The 15,631-nt window shown below is 34.3% G+C and overlaps 1 protein-coding gene across 2 annotated transcripts in view; it reads left to right on the top strand.

Moving 5' to 3' along the window:
* LOC136026649 (rootletin-like) overlaps positions 1-15,631 on the top strand; it is a 329,138-nt gene that overhangs the window by 10,418 nt on the left and 303,089 nt on the right. For both annotated transcript variants that reach the window (XM_065703386.1, XM_065703385.1), the window contains 3 exons: positions 2,654-3,073; positions 10,483-10,668; positions 14,107-14,225. In XM_065703386.1, coding sequence (XP_065559458.1) covers positions 2,654-3,073; positions 10,483-10,668; positions 14,107-14,225 — 725 coding nt within the window. The remainder of the gene's footprint in view (positions 1-2,653; positions 3,074-10,482; positions 10,669-14,106; positions 14,226-15,631) is intronic.

Raw genomic sequence — 15,631 nt, 5'->3', positions numbered from 1 at the left:
TTATATAAAGTCCCTGTAGAGATTAATTTTCATTTTCTGATATGTTCTTAGGAAACTCGGTTCTAGCATGTTTAAGGAAGAGTTTGTTTTGTCGATGCGTTGCTATGATATCTTCCAGCTTATTACTTTGCCCGCGTCATGAATGTACTTTCATGATCGTTAATCGAGAGTTAGTCTTGATGTTTTTATGAATACGCACGAAATGGAATTTAACATTGAAGATAATATTGAGGTTCTTTTCTAATTAGTATTTTTTTTATGCCTTAGTTTAAAATACAGGATGTACGAAAAGAGTTTTAAGCAACTGTAGTTTAACTTAATTGGTCACAGGTGAAAGGATGGTGAATATTGATTTCGAATTATAAAAATTGTAAAATCGAGGGTCTGTTGGTTTCTCAAATATAAAGCTGTTACAGCTTTATTTACAGTTGTATACCTGTCACAGCTGTAAATATCAATTTTAAGAATTTAGAATATAACCTCCAATAATGCCTAGAGGAGTATTCACCCACACCTCCTCCATCCCAGGAGTATATAAATCGCAAAAACACTAGCTAGCTTACAGTCTTAACAGTCAGGCCCTAATATATCGCGGTTGGAATCGGAACCTTGTATCTGTATTTTCTTTTCTTTACAAGGGAGTGAAAGAGCCTCAAATATAAAGCAGCTTTACAACAGCAAACAGCAATTGCAGCTTTATTTACAGCTGTATACCTGTCACAGCTGTAAATATCAATTTTAAGAATTTAGAATATAACCTCCAATAATGCCTAGAGGAGTATTTACCCACACCTCCTCCATCCCAGGAGTATATAAATCGCAAAAACACTAGCTAGCTTACAGTCTTCAAAGTCAGGCCCTAATATATCGCGGTTGGAAGTGGAAACTTATATCTGTATTTTCTTTTCTTTACAGGGGAGTGAAAGAGCCTCAAAATTATATGTAAAAACTAAATGTATGATACTTACATGAGAAACAACTGAAGAACGGTGGTGCTGTTCACAATGTAGGGATGAGATGTGTTTATTGAGCAAAGTAGATACCATTGAGCAGAGCGGTTCAAGGGGGGGGGAACCGTGTCAGATGCTCTGGGCACCCTAGCTGAGGAGATGCCGTGGCTGGTGGGTTATCCACTTCGATCAAATTCTTCACTTTGATTCAGATTTTTTTGCTGATATATCAGTCAGGAAGAAGGTGCTGTAATTATTTTTTTCCGGGCGCCATCAATCTTAAGATTGATGGTGCTGCTGGTGGATCCTAAACTAATGTCTTGAAGGATGACAGGCTGCCAAAAATTGTCCTTTTTTGGCCATCGTTCTGATTGTAGATCTTACTAGGACCGAACGTCGAAAGTGTTCTGTTTTTCCAGTAAGGCGATTGGCAGAATTTCATTCAAAGTTTTTCCGAGGAGCTAAAATAGGGGCTTTTTTAATGCCCTAAAGCCACCTTTAATAAAAATTTCAAAATCTAAAAGAGAAATTTGCAATATCTGTAAGTGACTATGTGCTGGCTCAATCAGTGACAGTAGTTACGGAGATTTGACTAGAGTTGGGGGTAAAGATATCACAGTTGCTTTGACTGCTGAGAGTGAAACGCTTGAAGTTGAATATTATTAGAATATAGTGGAATATAGTCGAATGTTCAAACACACTCTTAGTTGTTTTACAAAACTCTAAACAATAGAAAATTCAGTTTTAGTCAGTTTTCTCGAAAGTGTGAATTCTGACAGTTACTTGTATGAACTTGATCTATTATGATATTGAACCCTAGAAGCCATATATTAGAGCTCGTCTGTGTTCAAGGGGTGTCACCGATAATTTAGGAATTCCCCAAAATTCAGTTTCTAAAAATCAGAAGGCTTGAAATAATCCTAAAAAGTTTAGTATCAAAAAGTGTATACTTGAAATGTAAGAAACTAGAAAAAAGTGTAAAAAATCATGAAAATTTTATGCTTAATATGTTTGTGTAGGGTATCGCTTCATGTTTGCACTTTTCCCGAGATTAGGACAAAAATGTCAAGATTGCGGAGAAAAAATTGCAGCCATACAGCCCTACAGGGGTAAGGAGTTGCAACCCTGCGTTTTTATGGCTTCAAATGTTAAAACCTAATTCGATGACAAAAAAAGAGAAAAAGGTGAAATATTTATAGATTGATCTTTGACAATGACGTTAATTCATGGAAATGTAGCAGTTGAGGAATGGGGCAAATGTATTTTTAAAAATCCAAGGGGTGGTAATTTTATCGTTTCTTTAAAATAAAAATACCGAGAAGAAGAGTTTTTAATGAAATTAAAAAAAAAAACGCATTTTTAAAGTCTAATGTGGCAACGGCCTCTACCTCCAGTACCCACTCCTATTGTCGCCACTGTTCCTTTAGTATGCTATTTTTTTTTAAGGAAAATGTATTTAAGATTAGGTTTACAAATTCATTGCAGGATTGCAGGATTTTTCTTACCTATCATTGACCGTAGTGACCTTATCACTAACCTTAAACGAGCTTCAATACACATATATTGGGTATGAAATCTGTAATTGGGAATTATTCTTAATCGAAATCTTGAATTGTTTTGTACCCTTCAATATCCCTTTTTTACTTACTTACTTTTGTATATTGTCTATCCTAAATCCAAATCATTTTTTTTTTGTATTTTAGGCCTCCTCTGGGATTGAAAAATATCAAACGGAATCTACTAATGAGCTACAGAATTCTACAGAAGATAGGCAGATTGAAAATGACGGATCTGTTGTTGAATCTACACCAGGAAACTCATCAACCGAAACAATAACTGTTGAAAGGATCGAGACAGTACAAGAACCAGATGATATCACTATGGATAATATTCAGTATATTGGCGGAAATTCTTTCGGGGAGGACAGTATACCCTATTTTGGCAATCTATTTAACATTGACAAGAACGAGACCAATATTGACGAGAATGACATGATGGCCGTTGTAGAGGTTGGCAGACCTATTTTTGTTACCACGTCGTCTGACAGCGGGAGAAGAAGACCTCTAAGTCAAGCTTCAGAATTGGGTAGAACTTCTACTCAAGAAATAACTGGAATATCTGAGGTATTTTTAGGGTATTAATAGTTGAGGTGCTAAATAATAAATTAATAATCTACAACAACTATTACTACTAACAACTGACTACAGCACCAAGTCGCCTGAGACCGACAGAACTGTGCGTGCTCCTCCTCTATCCCAATCTGTTTGAAGCTTCACTCTACATCCTCCCAAGATCCTCCTGGTTCATCCTCAAGTTCCAATACATCCTCCAAGTTCCAATTTCTTTTAATTCGTTTCTTACGACCTCTTCTTATCCCATTCAGGGACGACCTGCTTTTTCTTTGGTCCTAGATGGATGGCTGAAAAGGACAGTCTTTGGTAATGCGTCGTCCTTCAGCTGCAAAATGGTGTCCAAGCCATCTCAACTTTTTCCTCGTTATGTTCTTAGACAATGGGATAAAACTACATTTTTCGTAAATCTTACTGCTGGAAACACGGTCATTCAAACGGGTACCCAACATAATCCGAGTATAATTCCTCTGAAAAACATCTAAGAAATCCTTCTTCATCTTCCAAAGTGTAATTTTTTTCAGTTCCATAAGCCCTTCTATCTGCTAAATCAAACTCTTGCTCATATTCTATAAAATTAAGGATTATAGAGGTCTGATGACTTATGGACTTCTCAATCATTAATTTAAGATTGAAAAATTGGACGACGATCCTCTACCCTTCCTAAAACGACTAAGGGGTTTCATTAAAGTTATTCTAAATTGCAAGGTACTTTTCCTTTTTTAATAATCGTATTCATAATCCTCGGTATTTTACCTCTAACTTGACATCTACTATTCTGTCGTTAATTCTTCCTCACAAAATATAACTCACTTTGTATCGAAAGTGTCACAAACTTTCCCATTCCTTATTTTGATTTGTCAAAAAAACACGCCAACTTAATTAACAAGCAAGAACTTAACAACATTGTAGGAAAAAGTGAGTTCTTCCAAATTCTCTTCGTTTCCGTCTATATTTAATACACAATCAGAAAAGTAATTTAGTGATACGATTAGTTTTCAGTAATCGATCCACGTTTTAAAAGACCATAAACACCGATGTTTTTCTGTCGTAATAAAATGTCAAAAATTTGGATTTTTTCACAGCAAACCTTTTCACCGGCCGATTTTCAGCAGATTTCAAAAATAGCTCAAAATCCCTTCCGCCCCACATTTTTACGGCTATAGTTCGTTTATCGGAAAAGCTTATAAAACTTGAATACGAGAGATTCCAAAACTCCAGATGTTTATTTCCTAAATTTTGTCCTGGTCCACCAATTGAGAACTATCTTCTAAAGTTCTTACACCGGAAGAAACCCATGTCTTGTCTAAAAGACTAAATTTCGCTTGCCTCTAGTAAGAGTGAATTTCTCACAGATAGTCTCCAGTGTCAGGCATATTTGGTTTAAGAGGTATTGTAGAAAATCCAGATTTACTTCAAGGAGAGGTGGTCAAGAATCTCCTTGATTTTGCTCCATATTTTTCAAACTAAAAAAATCAGGACATAAAGTTTCTCAAAAATTTAACAAAAGACTCAGACATCAGACAAAAGACTGGTTGATTTTATGGAGTGAATGACAACTCCATGACGACCTACTGGGGAGACTGGATTGTAGTTTAAGTACAGAAGATTCAGCAGGACTGATAAAGGGGGAAAAGTTGTTGTTCTTGATAAGACTTCATATAATAAAAAAGTTACAGATATTTTGTCTGACACTCACATTTATGAGCCTATAGATTAAGATCCTATAGATAAGTCCACCCGAAAAATTTGTAAAGAGCTACGAATTTTGAAAACTGTAAGACTCATTACTCCAAAAAAGCTGATAAAGTCTTTATTCTAAAGATTGCTCCGCTCCTAAATTTTAAGTCTCCCAAAAATACTCAAAGAGGGAGTTCCTCTATGCCCCATTTTTGGGTCTTATAGCTCTCCAGCTGCCAGATTGGGAAAATGGTTGTCCACAGTTTTAACTCATATTTTTGTTGCAAAACTTTTGATACTATTCTCTAAAAAAATCAGTGTATAAATGAGAATCTATTAAAAATGAAGACTATATTTACATGAACAAAAAAATAAATCGTTCTCTTATGTCTACGCTTACTTCATACATTAAAAGTTCAGTTCCCCTTGTTGAAAAATTAAAAGACCTTGACACAAAAAAAAAGATACAATCGTGGTCAGTTTCAGTGCAATTTCTATGTATACAGCTCGTGATATTAGAAAATGTGAACTTGCTCTTAAAATGAAATTAGAGGATAAAGTAGTATCTAGTCCGTCTTTGCAATGTTTCTTCCTTAAATTTCCGATACAATAACCTATTTTTCACCCAAATTATTGGTCTACCAATGGATAATAGCCTTTCGCCTCTTTTGGTCACTTTCTACTTGGAATTTACTGAAACCTCTCCTTGGAAAACTTTGCCTCTGAAAAGCCGTTTTTAGGTCGGTTTGTGGATGACGTTATTTCTGCGTGGGATTACGGAGAGACGTCACTTATTTTCTTCCTGACCCGTTTTAACACTTTAGATTATAACCTTCAGTCCACCTTAATACTAGAAAACAGTTTTAAACTGCCTTTTTTAGACGTTTTAATTCTCAATAAGTATCTCAGCCTTTAGTTTCCGATTTATAGAAAATCTAGACATAACGATAGGCATTTGTATTTTTCTCCTATCGTTAAAAGGGGATCTTTGGTTATCGTTATCGTTGTCGCTGTATCTTTCGTTGATGTTTCCTATCGTTATCGTTGTATCTTTGGTTGATGTTTTCCTACGAATATGCTCAGAAGCCTTGTTGATGATCTGATCTATATTAACGAGTTACATTTTGCAATGGATATCCTATAAACTTTCTTAAGTTCTTTATAGAAAGTCAGAAAAAGACGCATCAACTCCACAACCCCCAACAGATAGCATTCCTTTAATGGGTAATAAGAAATATCTCACTGTTATACCCTACATTCCTAAATTGAGTGACAAGAAGGGGAAAAATATCCTTAATCGTAATCTTAACAATTTAAACAACGTAGAGAGCTTTTTCAAGTAAGGTAGGGATAACTACCCCACTACCCCATTCTAGGTAGTGGTGTTCATAGAATTCCCTGTTGGAAGGAATCATCAGCAATTGAAAGAGAAGTTATCGGAGCACAAATTCTCAATCGACAAAGCCATGAAGCTACGCCAAAGGCTTGACACTTGATTCCGCTTTGACTCAATGCGTAAATGACTACCCGCACAATTTCAATTTGTTTGATAGCACCTCCATTATTGCCCCCCTTAAAAGTCTCGTTCAAATTTTCAGGAGGCATGAGGCAGTTGAAATAAAAAAGCATATTCCACCAAAAGCTTACCCTTAATAGAGATACTGAAGAAATTTTTCATTTTTTTTTTATTTTGAAAAATAGGGGGAAACACCCCCTAAAAGTCATAAAATCTTAACGAAAATTACACCATCAGATTCAGCCTATCAGAGAACCCTATTGTAGAATTTTGAAACTCGTATCTACAAAAACGTGGAATTTTGTATTTTTTGCCAGAAGACAGATCACGGATGTTGTGTGTTTATTACAGATCCGTGTTTATTTGTTCGTTGGTTTCTTTTCCATGGGTGATCGTATCGATCCAGTGGTCCTATAATGTCGTGAGAATGTTCATTATAACGGAAACTAAAAGTTCTAGTGCCAATTTTAAGTGACCAAAAAAACTGAAGGGCACCATTAAAACTTAAAACGAACAGAAAATATTACGTATATAACGGGGTTTTGTCTCCTCCACAATACCATGCTCTTTACGCTAAAGTATTTTTAGTAATTTTAACTAATTTATCTACGGCCTTTGTGATTCAGGGCTCATTCTTAAAGAATTGGGACGAAATTCAAACTTTAGTGTAAAGAGCGAGGTATTGACAAGGGGGCGGACCCCCTCATATACGTAATAAAAATACACAAATATAGAAGTTTGTTACATAAGTTAATTCGTAAGTTATGTATACTTATTACCAATAAAAACATTCGTAAAAAAATAAAAAGTTCTAGTCGCATCTTTAAATAACCAAAAATGGGAGGGCAACTAGGCTTCCTCCCCCACCTCTTTTACCAAAATTGTCCGATCAAAACTATGAGAAAGCCATTCAGCCAAAAAAATTAATATACAAATTTCGTTTTGACTATTCATGTGCGGTTAGCCAAATTCAAAACGTGTATTAATTCAAAAACGTTCAGAAATTAAATAAAAAAACAAGTTTTTTTTTACTGCAAGTAGGGAGTGCCATTAAAACTTAAAACGAACAGAAATTATTATCCCCTCCTCAACGCCTCGCTCTTTACGCTGAAGTTTTTTATTTAAAAAAAAAGTAGAACTGTGAAAAAGAATCAAACTTTAGCTTAAAGAGCGAGGCGTATAGGAGGGGGTAACCCCTTTCATATAACTTGCAGTTAAAAAAAACTTGTTTTTTATTTAATTCTTAAAAAGGTCGTGCATAAAATGAAAGTTTGAATTGCTATTCATTATCCAACTTCTTATTCAGTTATTCTTTCATCGTTACTTGGGAAGGGTCTTCTTTGAAGTTAAAAGTTGGTTTTACGTTTTTTTTTTATTGTCCTGTGGATTTTTATCTGTATTTTTATTATTTTATTCTGCACTGAAGACGGTCGAGTAGTGGTCTTGATCGAAATATTTACATAGTTTTTTCTATTTTTCACTGGCTGTTATTATTCTCCGTTTTCCTTGTGATTTTTTTCATATTGTAATGCCTAGCCAGCATGGTTCCATACATTGTTTACTTCTATAATGTATAATTTTGCACACAATTAAATAATTATAAGTCAAAATCCAACTTGTACGTGTTGTTTTGGGTACCCAACTGACTTACCGTATTTTAACAGTAGGTAGTACGAAAAATATGGTTAAATCCTGCTTTCTAGAGCTATAATGAGAGAAAGGCTGAGATGACTAGGGCACGTTCTGCGGATGAAGGATGACAGATTTCCAAACTTTGTCCTTTTCGGCCAACCATCAAGGGCTAAACATTAAGCAGGTCATTCTTGGTTGAGAGGAGAGTAAGTCGTAAAAAAACATTTAATTGAAATAAGAAGTTCCTGGAAGGGTTCAAAGAGGGGGATTCTGGATAGATTGGCATGGAGGAGGAGCGTGCGAAGCACTGTTGGCCTCAGGTGGCTTGATGCTGAGATGAGTTGTTAGTAGTAGTAGTAGTAAAATTCAACGATTTAAAGAATAGCTAATGTGATCCAATACAATGGTACTGCACATGCCGACAAGATAATATATCCAAATTTTGTGCCGTATTGTTAAGGGTCTATTTAGGCACTCTAGTTATAAAGGCGAAAGATAGAATCACTTCACAATTAACGTTACATTACTTAGTATGTGTATGTTTGTATATATTTCAACACGAAATCCACGCGGGCTGTTTTTCACAAAATAATAAATAGAAAAAAAATTCAATGAAAGGCTTATCAAAATAAACTTAAAATCATGAAGGAGAATGCATGAAGAATGCATGAACTCATGAAAAGGTACCTAAAGAAGAAATGACAAGGGAAGCGAAATACATATACCTATTGCTCAGGAACTCCATTCTATTCTGCATACTAATCCACATATGCTTATCAACATTTCTCATGTCAATATGGCCATAGCTCCGTGGGTGCTAATTCGAGGAATGGGGTTCTATTTCAAAAATGTGTATTTTATCTTTGTTTTAAAAATTGAAAAACATATCGTAAATGGCCGCCTTCCCCTTCGATTTTGGAAAATGTATCTTTTGTGTGGGTATTAAAGATAAAAAAAAAAAAAAAAATCAAATCCCATAAATTTCGAAAAACACCTTTTTTGTTTTCTTATTTAAGTAATCGATATAAATCTTTGCCCACTCCCTCCTCCCAACATTTTCGTGGATTGTCACCACTGAGTTACTCTCCAGTGTCTTTTTACATTCAATCCCTTCCACCTATTTCTATACGAATAACTTCGCTTTTAATGCAAGACTTAAAATCTTGTGCTTTTAAATGTCAAGAGGTTTTTATGCATTGAGGTTCAGATGTAAGTTTTATTATAAGTATTATTAATTCCCCCAAACTAATACCCTGACGAAAAGTCTTTTAAATATTCTGAATCACCACTTAAACTAGTAATTATACGTTTTAAATTAAATATTATTGAAGAAAACTTGGACCATTCTCCAAACTTTACTTTCCCGGATATTTCCTTCCGTCCCAAGAGGTGGGAAATAGCCTAGTTATTGTTTGGTCTTTTATTTACTGAGATCTTTTGTATGAAACGACCCGCTTACATTCATCAAAACTCAGTATTTATGCTTACCAATTGTATTGGGGAAAGTTGTCTACAAATAAAGAACGTATCGGCCATTTCTTGTTGTACAAGATATTGCCTTGTATATTTCGTAAAAATCCATAGTTTTTAAACAAATAAATAATTAAAAACAAAATTACACATTTAACTGAAGGCATCACCCCCCCCCCTATAGCTTTAAAAGATAATCCCAATTTAAGCATTTTCTGATTCCATACTTAAGAATAAGTTAAAAGTCTAGTTTAGCTACTTTTTGCCGTTTTGGAAAGGGGTCAGGTTAAGAAAACGGATGGGTCTATAGACTAGAAGTATCCCCTAGGAAGGCATTTTAAAGTACCTACCTCCACTCCTTCTCCCTCTAGAGGCCAGTGACCTTAGATGACCTTTAAAAATCTTTGTTTTATGAAAAGGAAACCTTGCAAAATAGATCTTCTGCTTAAATGAAGTACAAGAAAACTATTTTCAGCTTCACAACTTTGCTCAGTCTCAATTATCAAAGAATTATATGGGAAATTATATGTGTATACAATTATATGAGGTTTCAAAGATCTGCAAACACATTTCCTAAATTTAGAAAAAAAAACCATTGATATGGCTTAGAATTCTACTCAAATAACGAGAGCTGCAATTTCAGGACTAAAATCAGAGAAAAAGAAATTGATAACTAAAAGTGAAGGGTAAAATGTTGTTTCGTCAAAATTTCAATAGGCATAAGTATTTCAATAATTGTCAAGCAGGCAAATTTCTAAGACTTTGAGATCAGAAGAATATTTTTTTGGCCCTGGATTCATTACTGAATGTTTGCTTTTCCTAACTTAACCCTTTTTTAAGCAAGTGAGAAGTAGCTAAAGTAAAATTTTACCTAGAATAATTGAACCGTGAGCTCAAAATACAAAAAAAAGAAGAAAAATCAGCAATGTGGTTTTGCAGTTGGGGCTTTAAAAAAAAAAATCAAAGAGTTTTCTGAGGAATATACAAATTTGAGATTTGAAAAGTTGTTGTGAAGAGGACTGTTTATAAGTTTCACCCAGGGTATATTAGAAGTCAAGAATTATTTATAAATATTCCGTAATCTTGTCGTTTTCTGGCTTTTTAGTTGCTGAGATCTCTTGTGTCATACGACCTCCCAGGGGAAACTCACATTCATCGAGACTCAGTATTTACACTTCCTCGTTACAAAGCAACATTTGAAGAGGAAAGATGCGCGCTAAAAACAAGAATTGCAGCATACAAGGACAGCGCACAAAATCAAAATAAACTAGTTTATAACCTACAGAAAAAGGTATTGAAATCAGTAGTATTTTCGTAGTATCTTTGAAGTGTCGAGGACACCAAAATAAAAACACATTTTATCCATAGACCCATCTTTGGTCTATTTATAGCTGAAATCCACAATTTTCAAAGAGTTTTTTTATTGGTCTCTTCCTGCTCACTAAGTTTTTAAGGCAGCACTACAATTTTGTCTTTGTTGCCCATTGTTTCTGTTTTACTAATATTGTCATTTTTAACACCCACATTTGTGACATTATCCGAAATTTTAACAACCCTGGTAAATGGTAACGACGCCGTCTAAAAAGAATGGTTAACTTATAAAAGCTGGAACTGGTTCTAGTTTTGACTAAAAGCCCTCAACACCATCTAGCGTTCGGTAACACTTGGTCAGTGTAAGAATAAGAATATTTAATTTAATCTGTGTAGTTGGTAAAATTAGTGTAGTAATAAGTGTCTGATCCCAGTTCCTGACAGAAGAACGATTACAAATCTTAAAAAAATTGCAAGTGTTGCCAAACGCTGGATGTCGTTGATACTTGCAGCAGTTTCCACTCTTATAAGATACCCATACTCTTTTTGCCCTGTCTTTAACGATCTGCCTCCTCAGCTCTCATAACTTATTCATCGATCAATGCTTTTATTAAGAGATTTTAAAGGAGTTTCATTGCCTTTATCACGGGACACCTCATCAAGTTTGGTATCTTACCTTGAACAAGTGTTGCTCCATGGTCCCTTTTCTCAATTTTATTTATTGATTTACTTTATTAAATATTTTGATGGTGGGTGCGCTGGGGAGGTAAGAGAGGGTATGGGGGTAGGTGAGGTTGGGAGGGCAGGGAGGGGGAGTTGAGTATTGCGATAAACCTAAAATGAATGTTTTGATGGCGGGAGGGCTGGGGAAATAAGAGGGTATGGGGGTAGGTGAGGTTGGGAGGGCAGAGAGGGAGAGTTGAATATTGAAGATTGATGGAGAATGGATTCTCCATTGTTATTTTTTTTATTTATTTAGTATGATTTTTATTTTTTATTTATTTATTATTCTTTATTTCTTTTTTTATTATTATTTAGTTTGATTCAGTTGAATAATTAATTTAACAGGTCAGTCATTTCGCACGATCGCTAACCCTCATTGATTTATCTTCATTACGGAAGTGTTGTTTGTTTTATTCAATTATTTGTGATAGTTAAAATAAAAAGTCGAAGTAATAAAATGTTTATAATGCTAAAAAAATTTTTAGCTTTGTAATTTTGATCTAAAAACATTCATTTTTTATTACTTGTTTTTAACTTGTTTTCTTTGTTTTTACTTGTATTCCAATTTATGCTTTATGTTTAGATTTTTATATTGTTTGACCTGGAGTACTTGGCTTTATTACAATTAGGTAGTCTTTGTGCAAGACTGTCACAGTGGGTAAATAAAACTCTCCTTAAACTATTGGTTAAAAATTTAATGTTAAGAAGACTAAGTCGTTTAGACTGGAAATAAGTGAAGGTGAAGAAATGATGTTGGGTAACGAGAAAATCGATTAAGTGGATACCTTCACTTACCTAGGTAGTATTTTTAGTAAAAATGGGGGATGCAGCGGACATGCTAAAACTAGAATGGCCAAGGCCAAGGGTGTTTTTTTCCGGTTGAAAGTAGTTTGAAAAATAGGAAGATAAGTCTGGTAACGAAGAATAAAGCATTGGAAGCTGCAGTGATTGCAGTGTTCAAGTATAGCTCTTAAAGTGGGTGCTCCAAAAGACGAAGGATTTGTTATATGTTTTCCAGAAGCATCGTCTACGTATTCTTTTGGGTACACGTCGGCCTGACAATTTTTCAGACAATAAACCATGCGGGAAGTGTGGTTCTATATTGCCTTGTAGGGTTACAATGAGAGAAAGTTTGAGATGGCTAGGAATTTGATGGGAGGAAATCCTAAAGAAGGATATAAGGGAAAATATAGAATAGAATTTCTTGGGAGATTTTAAAGAGGGAGGCTTTGAATATATTGAGATGAAGAAGGAACGTGCTTAGACGTGTTGGCCTCACGTGGCTTGGTACTGTAGTGAGTTGTTAACAGTAGTCGTAGTAGGAGATCTTACAAACCAGCATTATAAACTAATCCAAACAATAAAATCCTGATGATGCTAAATTGATGACTAAATTGCAGAACTTGAAAACTTTTTGGGAGGTAAAAATGGAAAAAATAAATGCAATAAACTATATAGTGTGAGATTGAAAGTCCAACAGCTGTTCAAAGGGGAAAAATTGCAATAATTATTAAAACGTAAACAAAACTAGATTTAAAAAAATATTTCGAATGAAAATAAATTTTATCTTAAAACTAAAGCGGTATAAATTATCCTTTATGTGAGGGACTACCTCGCTACTCACTCTTCCACTGCTTACGGTGAAGTTTAGATTTTTTTTTTCCACCATTGCCTCAAGAACGGACTCTAGCGTCAGACAGGAGTGATTTAAATTTTTCTTTCAATACGCCTTGAGAAGATTTTTAATTATGGTTATTTATATATGAATTGAATTATAAATACTGCTCTGGTTTGAATTTTTTAATTGTAGTAGAATGCGTTAGGTGTAGTTGTGAACCGTATAGTTGTAGAAGTAGAGTTGGTTGTAGTATAGTTGGTGTAGTTGTAGAAGTTCCATTTTCTTTGCCACACAAAAAAATAGAGAAGCCATTTGAAATGATGATTTAAGCTTTTTTCCTTTTTCAATTCATGTTCCTTAATATTGCCAATATAAAGATGCGAAAGATTGAGCTTTTGATTTTGACTGAACATTGAAAAGTTTTTCTTAGATACCTTAATTGATTTTTGTCAAATTTCTTGTTCAGTAATCTTCTGCGGAGAAATGCCCTGAACAGGAGAGCCGATTTGCGATAGTGCAAGGATAATTTTGATATATTTTAAAATACCTAAAGAGGGTACTTTTCAATCCTGGGATTTGGGACAATGAAGTCTATATCTATGGTTGCGACTGTGCCCCCCTCCCAATCGGTGCCCCTGGCCCAGAATATGATATTAAAAGAGAACATTGACTACAATTCTTATGTTGATATCTACATAAAAATGAACTTTTGGGTTATTAAAATACTACCTGAAATAAATAAATATTTTAGACTTAAGATAAGACGAATCAAAACACGAAAAAATGCATGGTATTTATGACGAAGTTCTTGAGTCCGATTTCACGAAGCTGGGAAATTAAAAAGAGACAACGCTGGAAAAAGTTCGGCTTTATGAAGTGGAAGTGAAATAGTAAAAATAGCAAAAACAAAACAAAAAACCGTGCAAAGGTAAAGAGTTGAATTATATTTTTCTGCAAAGAAAACACGTTACAACGGTAAATAGGAGTTGGGGAATGAAATGGAATATACAGAGCCTGAGGCTCCAAGAGAGCGTGTGCGAGATTTTCTGGTTTTGCTACATTGCTCATATTTTTTAGTTGGTTGAATACAAATCTCGAATTACAGAGCTGGAAACATCCTTAGAAGGTAGAGACGGTAGAAGTAAATGCAGTGAAGTTCATCAAATTTCTCAGATTCTTGAACAGGAACAGAGTAGGTAAGTCCAAAACACTAGTTCAAAAAATTTTTAATTTATTTTGATATCGACATTACTTACCAACGGAAAGACTCCTTTTCAAAAATTTGTGGCTCAAAATCTATTAGTCCTTTTTGCTGCCTCAAAATTTCAATATTTTCATTATTTTTCCCTCAAAATTTCTGATGAAAAACTCGAAAATGTTCATCAACTTTCTCAGATAATTAAACAAGAACAGAGCTGGTAAGTAGTGAACATAAATTCAAACAATTTTTAACTTATTTTGATATTGGCACTATTGACAAACGGAAGTACTACTTGTAAAAAATTTGTGGTTCAAAATCTATTGGTCCTTTTTGCAGCCTCAAATTCTCATCATTTTTGTTATTTTCTGACTCACAATTTCTGAAAAAAAAAATCAAAATGTTCACCAACTTTCTCAGATGATTTAACAGGAACAGAGTTGGTTAGTGGTGAACATAAATTCAATTTTTGTTTTATTTATTTTGATATCGGCTCTACTGACAAACGGAAGGACTACTTGTAAAAATTTGGACCTCAAAATCTATTGGTCCTTTTTGCTGCCTCAGATTCTCATCATTTTCGTTATTTTCTGACTCACGATTTCTAAAAAAAATCAAAAATGTTTATCAACTTTCTCAGATGATTTAACAGGAACAGAGTTGGTTAGTGGTGAACATAAATTCAATTTTTTTTTATTTATTTTGATATCGGCACTACTGACAAACGGAAGGACTACTTGTAAAAATTTGGGCCTCAAAATCTATTGGTCCTTTTTGCTGCCTCAGATTCTCATCATTTTCGTTATTTTCTGACTCACGATTTCTAAAAAAAATCAAAAATGTTCATCAACTTTCTCAGATGATTTAACAGGAACAGAGTTGGTTAGTGGTGAACATAAATTCAATTTTTTTTTATTTATTTTGATATCGGCACTACTGACAAACGGAAGGACTACTTGTAAAAATTTGGGCCTCAAAATCTATTGGTCCTTTTTGCTGCCTCAGATTCTCATCATTTTCGTTATTTTCTGACTCACGATTTCTAAAAAAAATCAAAAATGTTCATCAACTTTCTCAGATGATTTAACAGGAACAGAGTTGGTTAGTGGTGAACATAAATTCAATTTTTGTTTTATTTATTTTGATATCGGCTCTACTGACAAACGGAAGGACTACTTGTAAAATTTGGGCCTCAAAATCTATTGGTCCTTTTTGCTGCCTCAGATTCTCATCATTTTCGTTATTTTCTGACTCACGATTTCTAAAAAAAATCAAAAATGTTTCATCAACTTTCTCAGATGATTTAACAGGAACAGAGTTGGTTAGTGGTGAACATAAATTCATTTTTTTTTTTTATTTATTTTGATATCGGCACTATTGACAAACGGAAGGACTACTTGTAAA

The sequence above is a fragment of the Artemia franciscana genome, chromosome 4 (assembly GCF_032884065.1).
Source record: "Artemia franciscana chromosome 4, ASM3288406v1, whole genome shotgun sequence".
NCBI classification, from domain to species: domain Eukaryota; kingdom Metazoa; phylum Arthropoda; class Branchiopoda; order Anostraca; family Artemiidae; genus Artemia; species Artemia franciscana.
The sequence above is the reverse complement of the archived record's forward strand: the minus strand, read 5'-3'. Positions and strand labels throughout refer to the sequence as shown.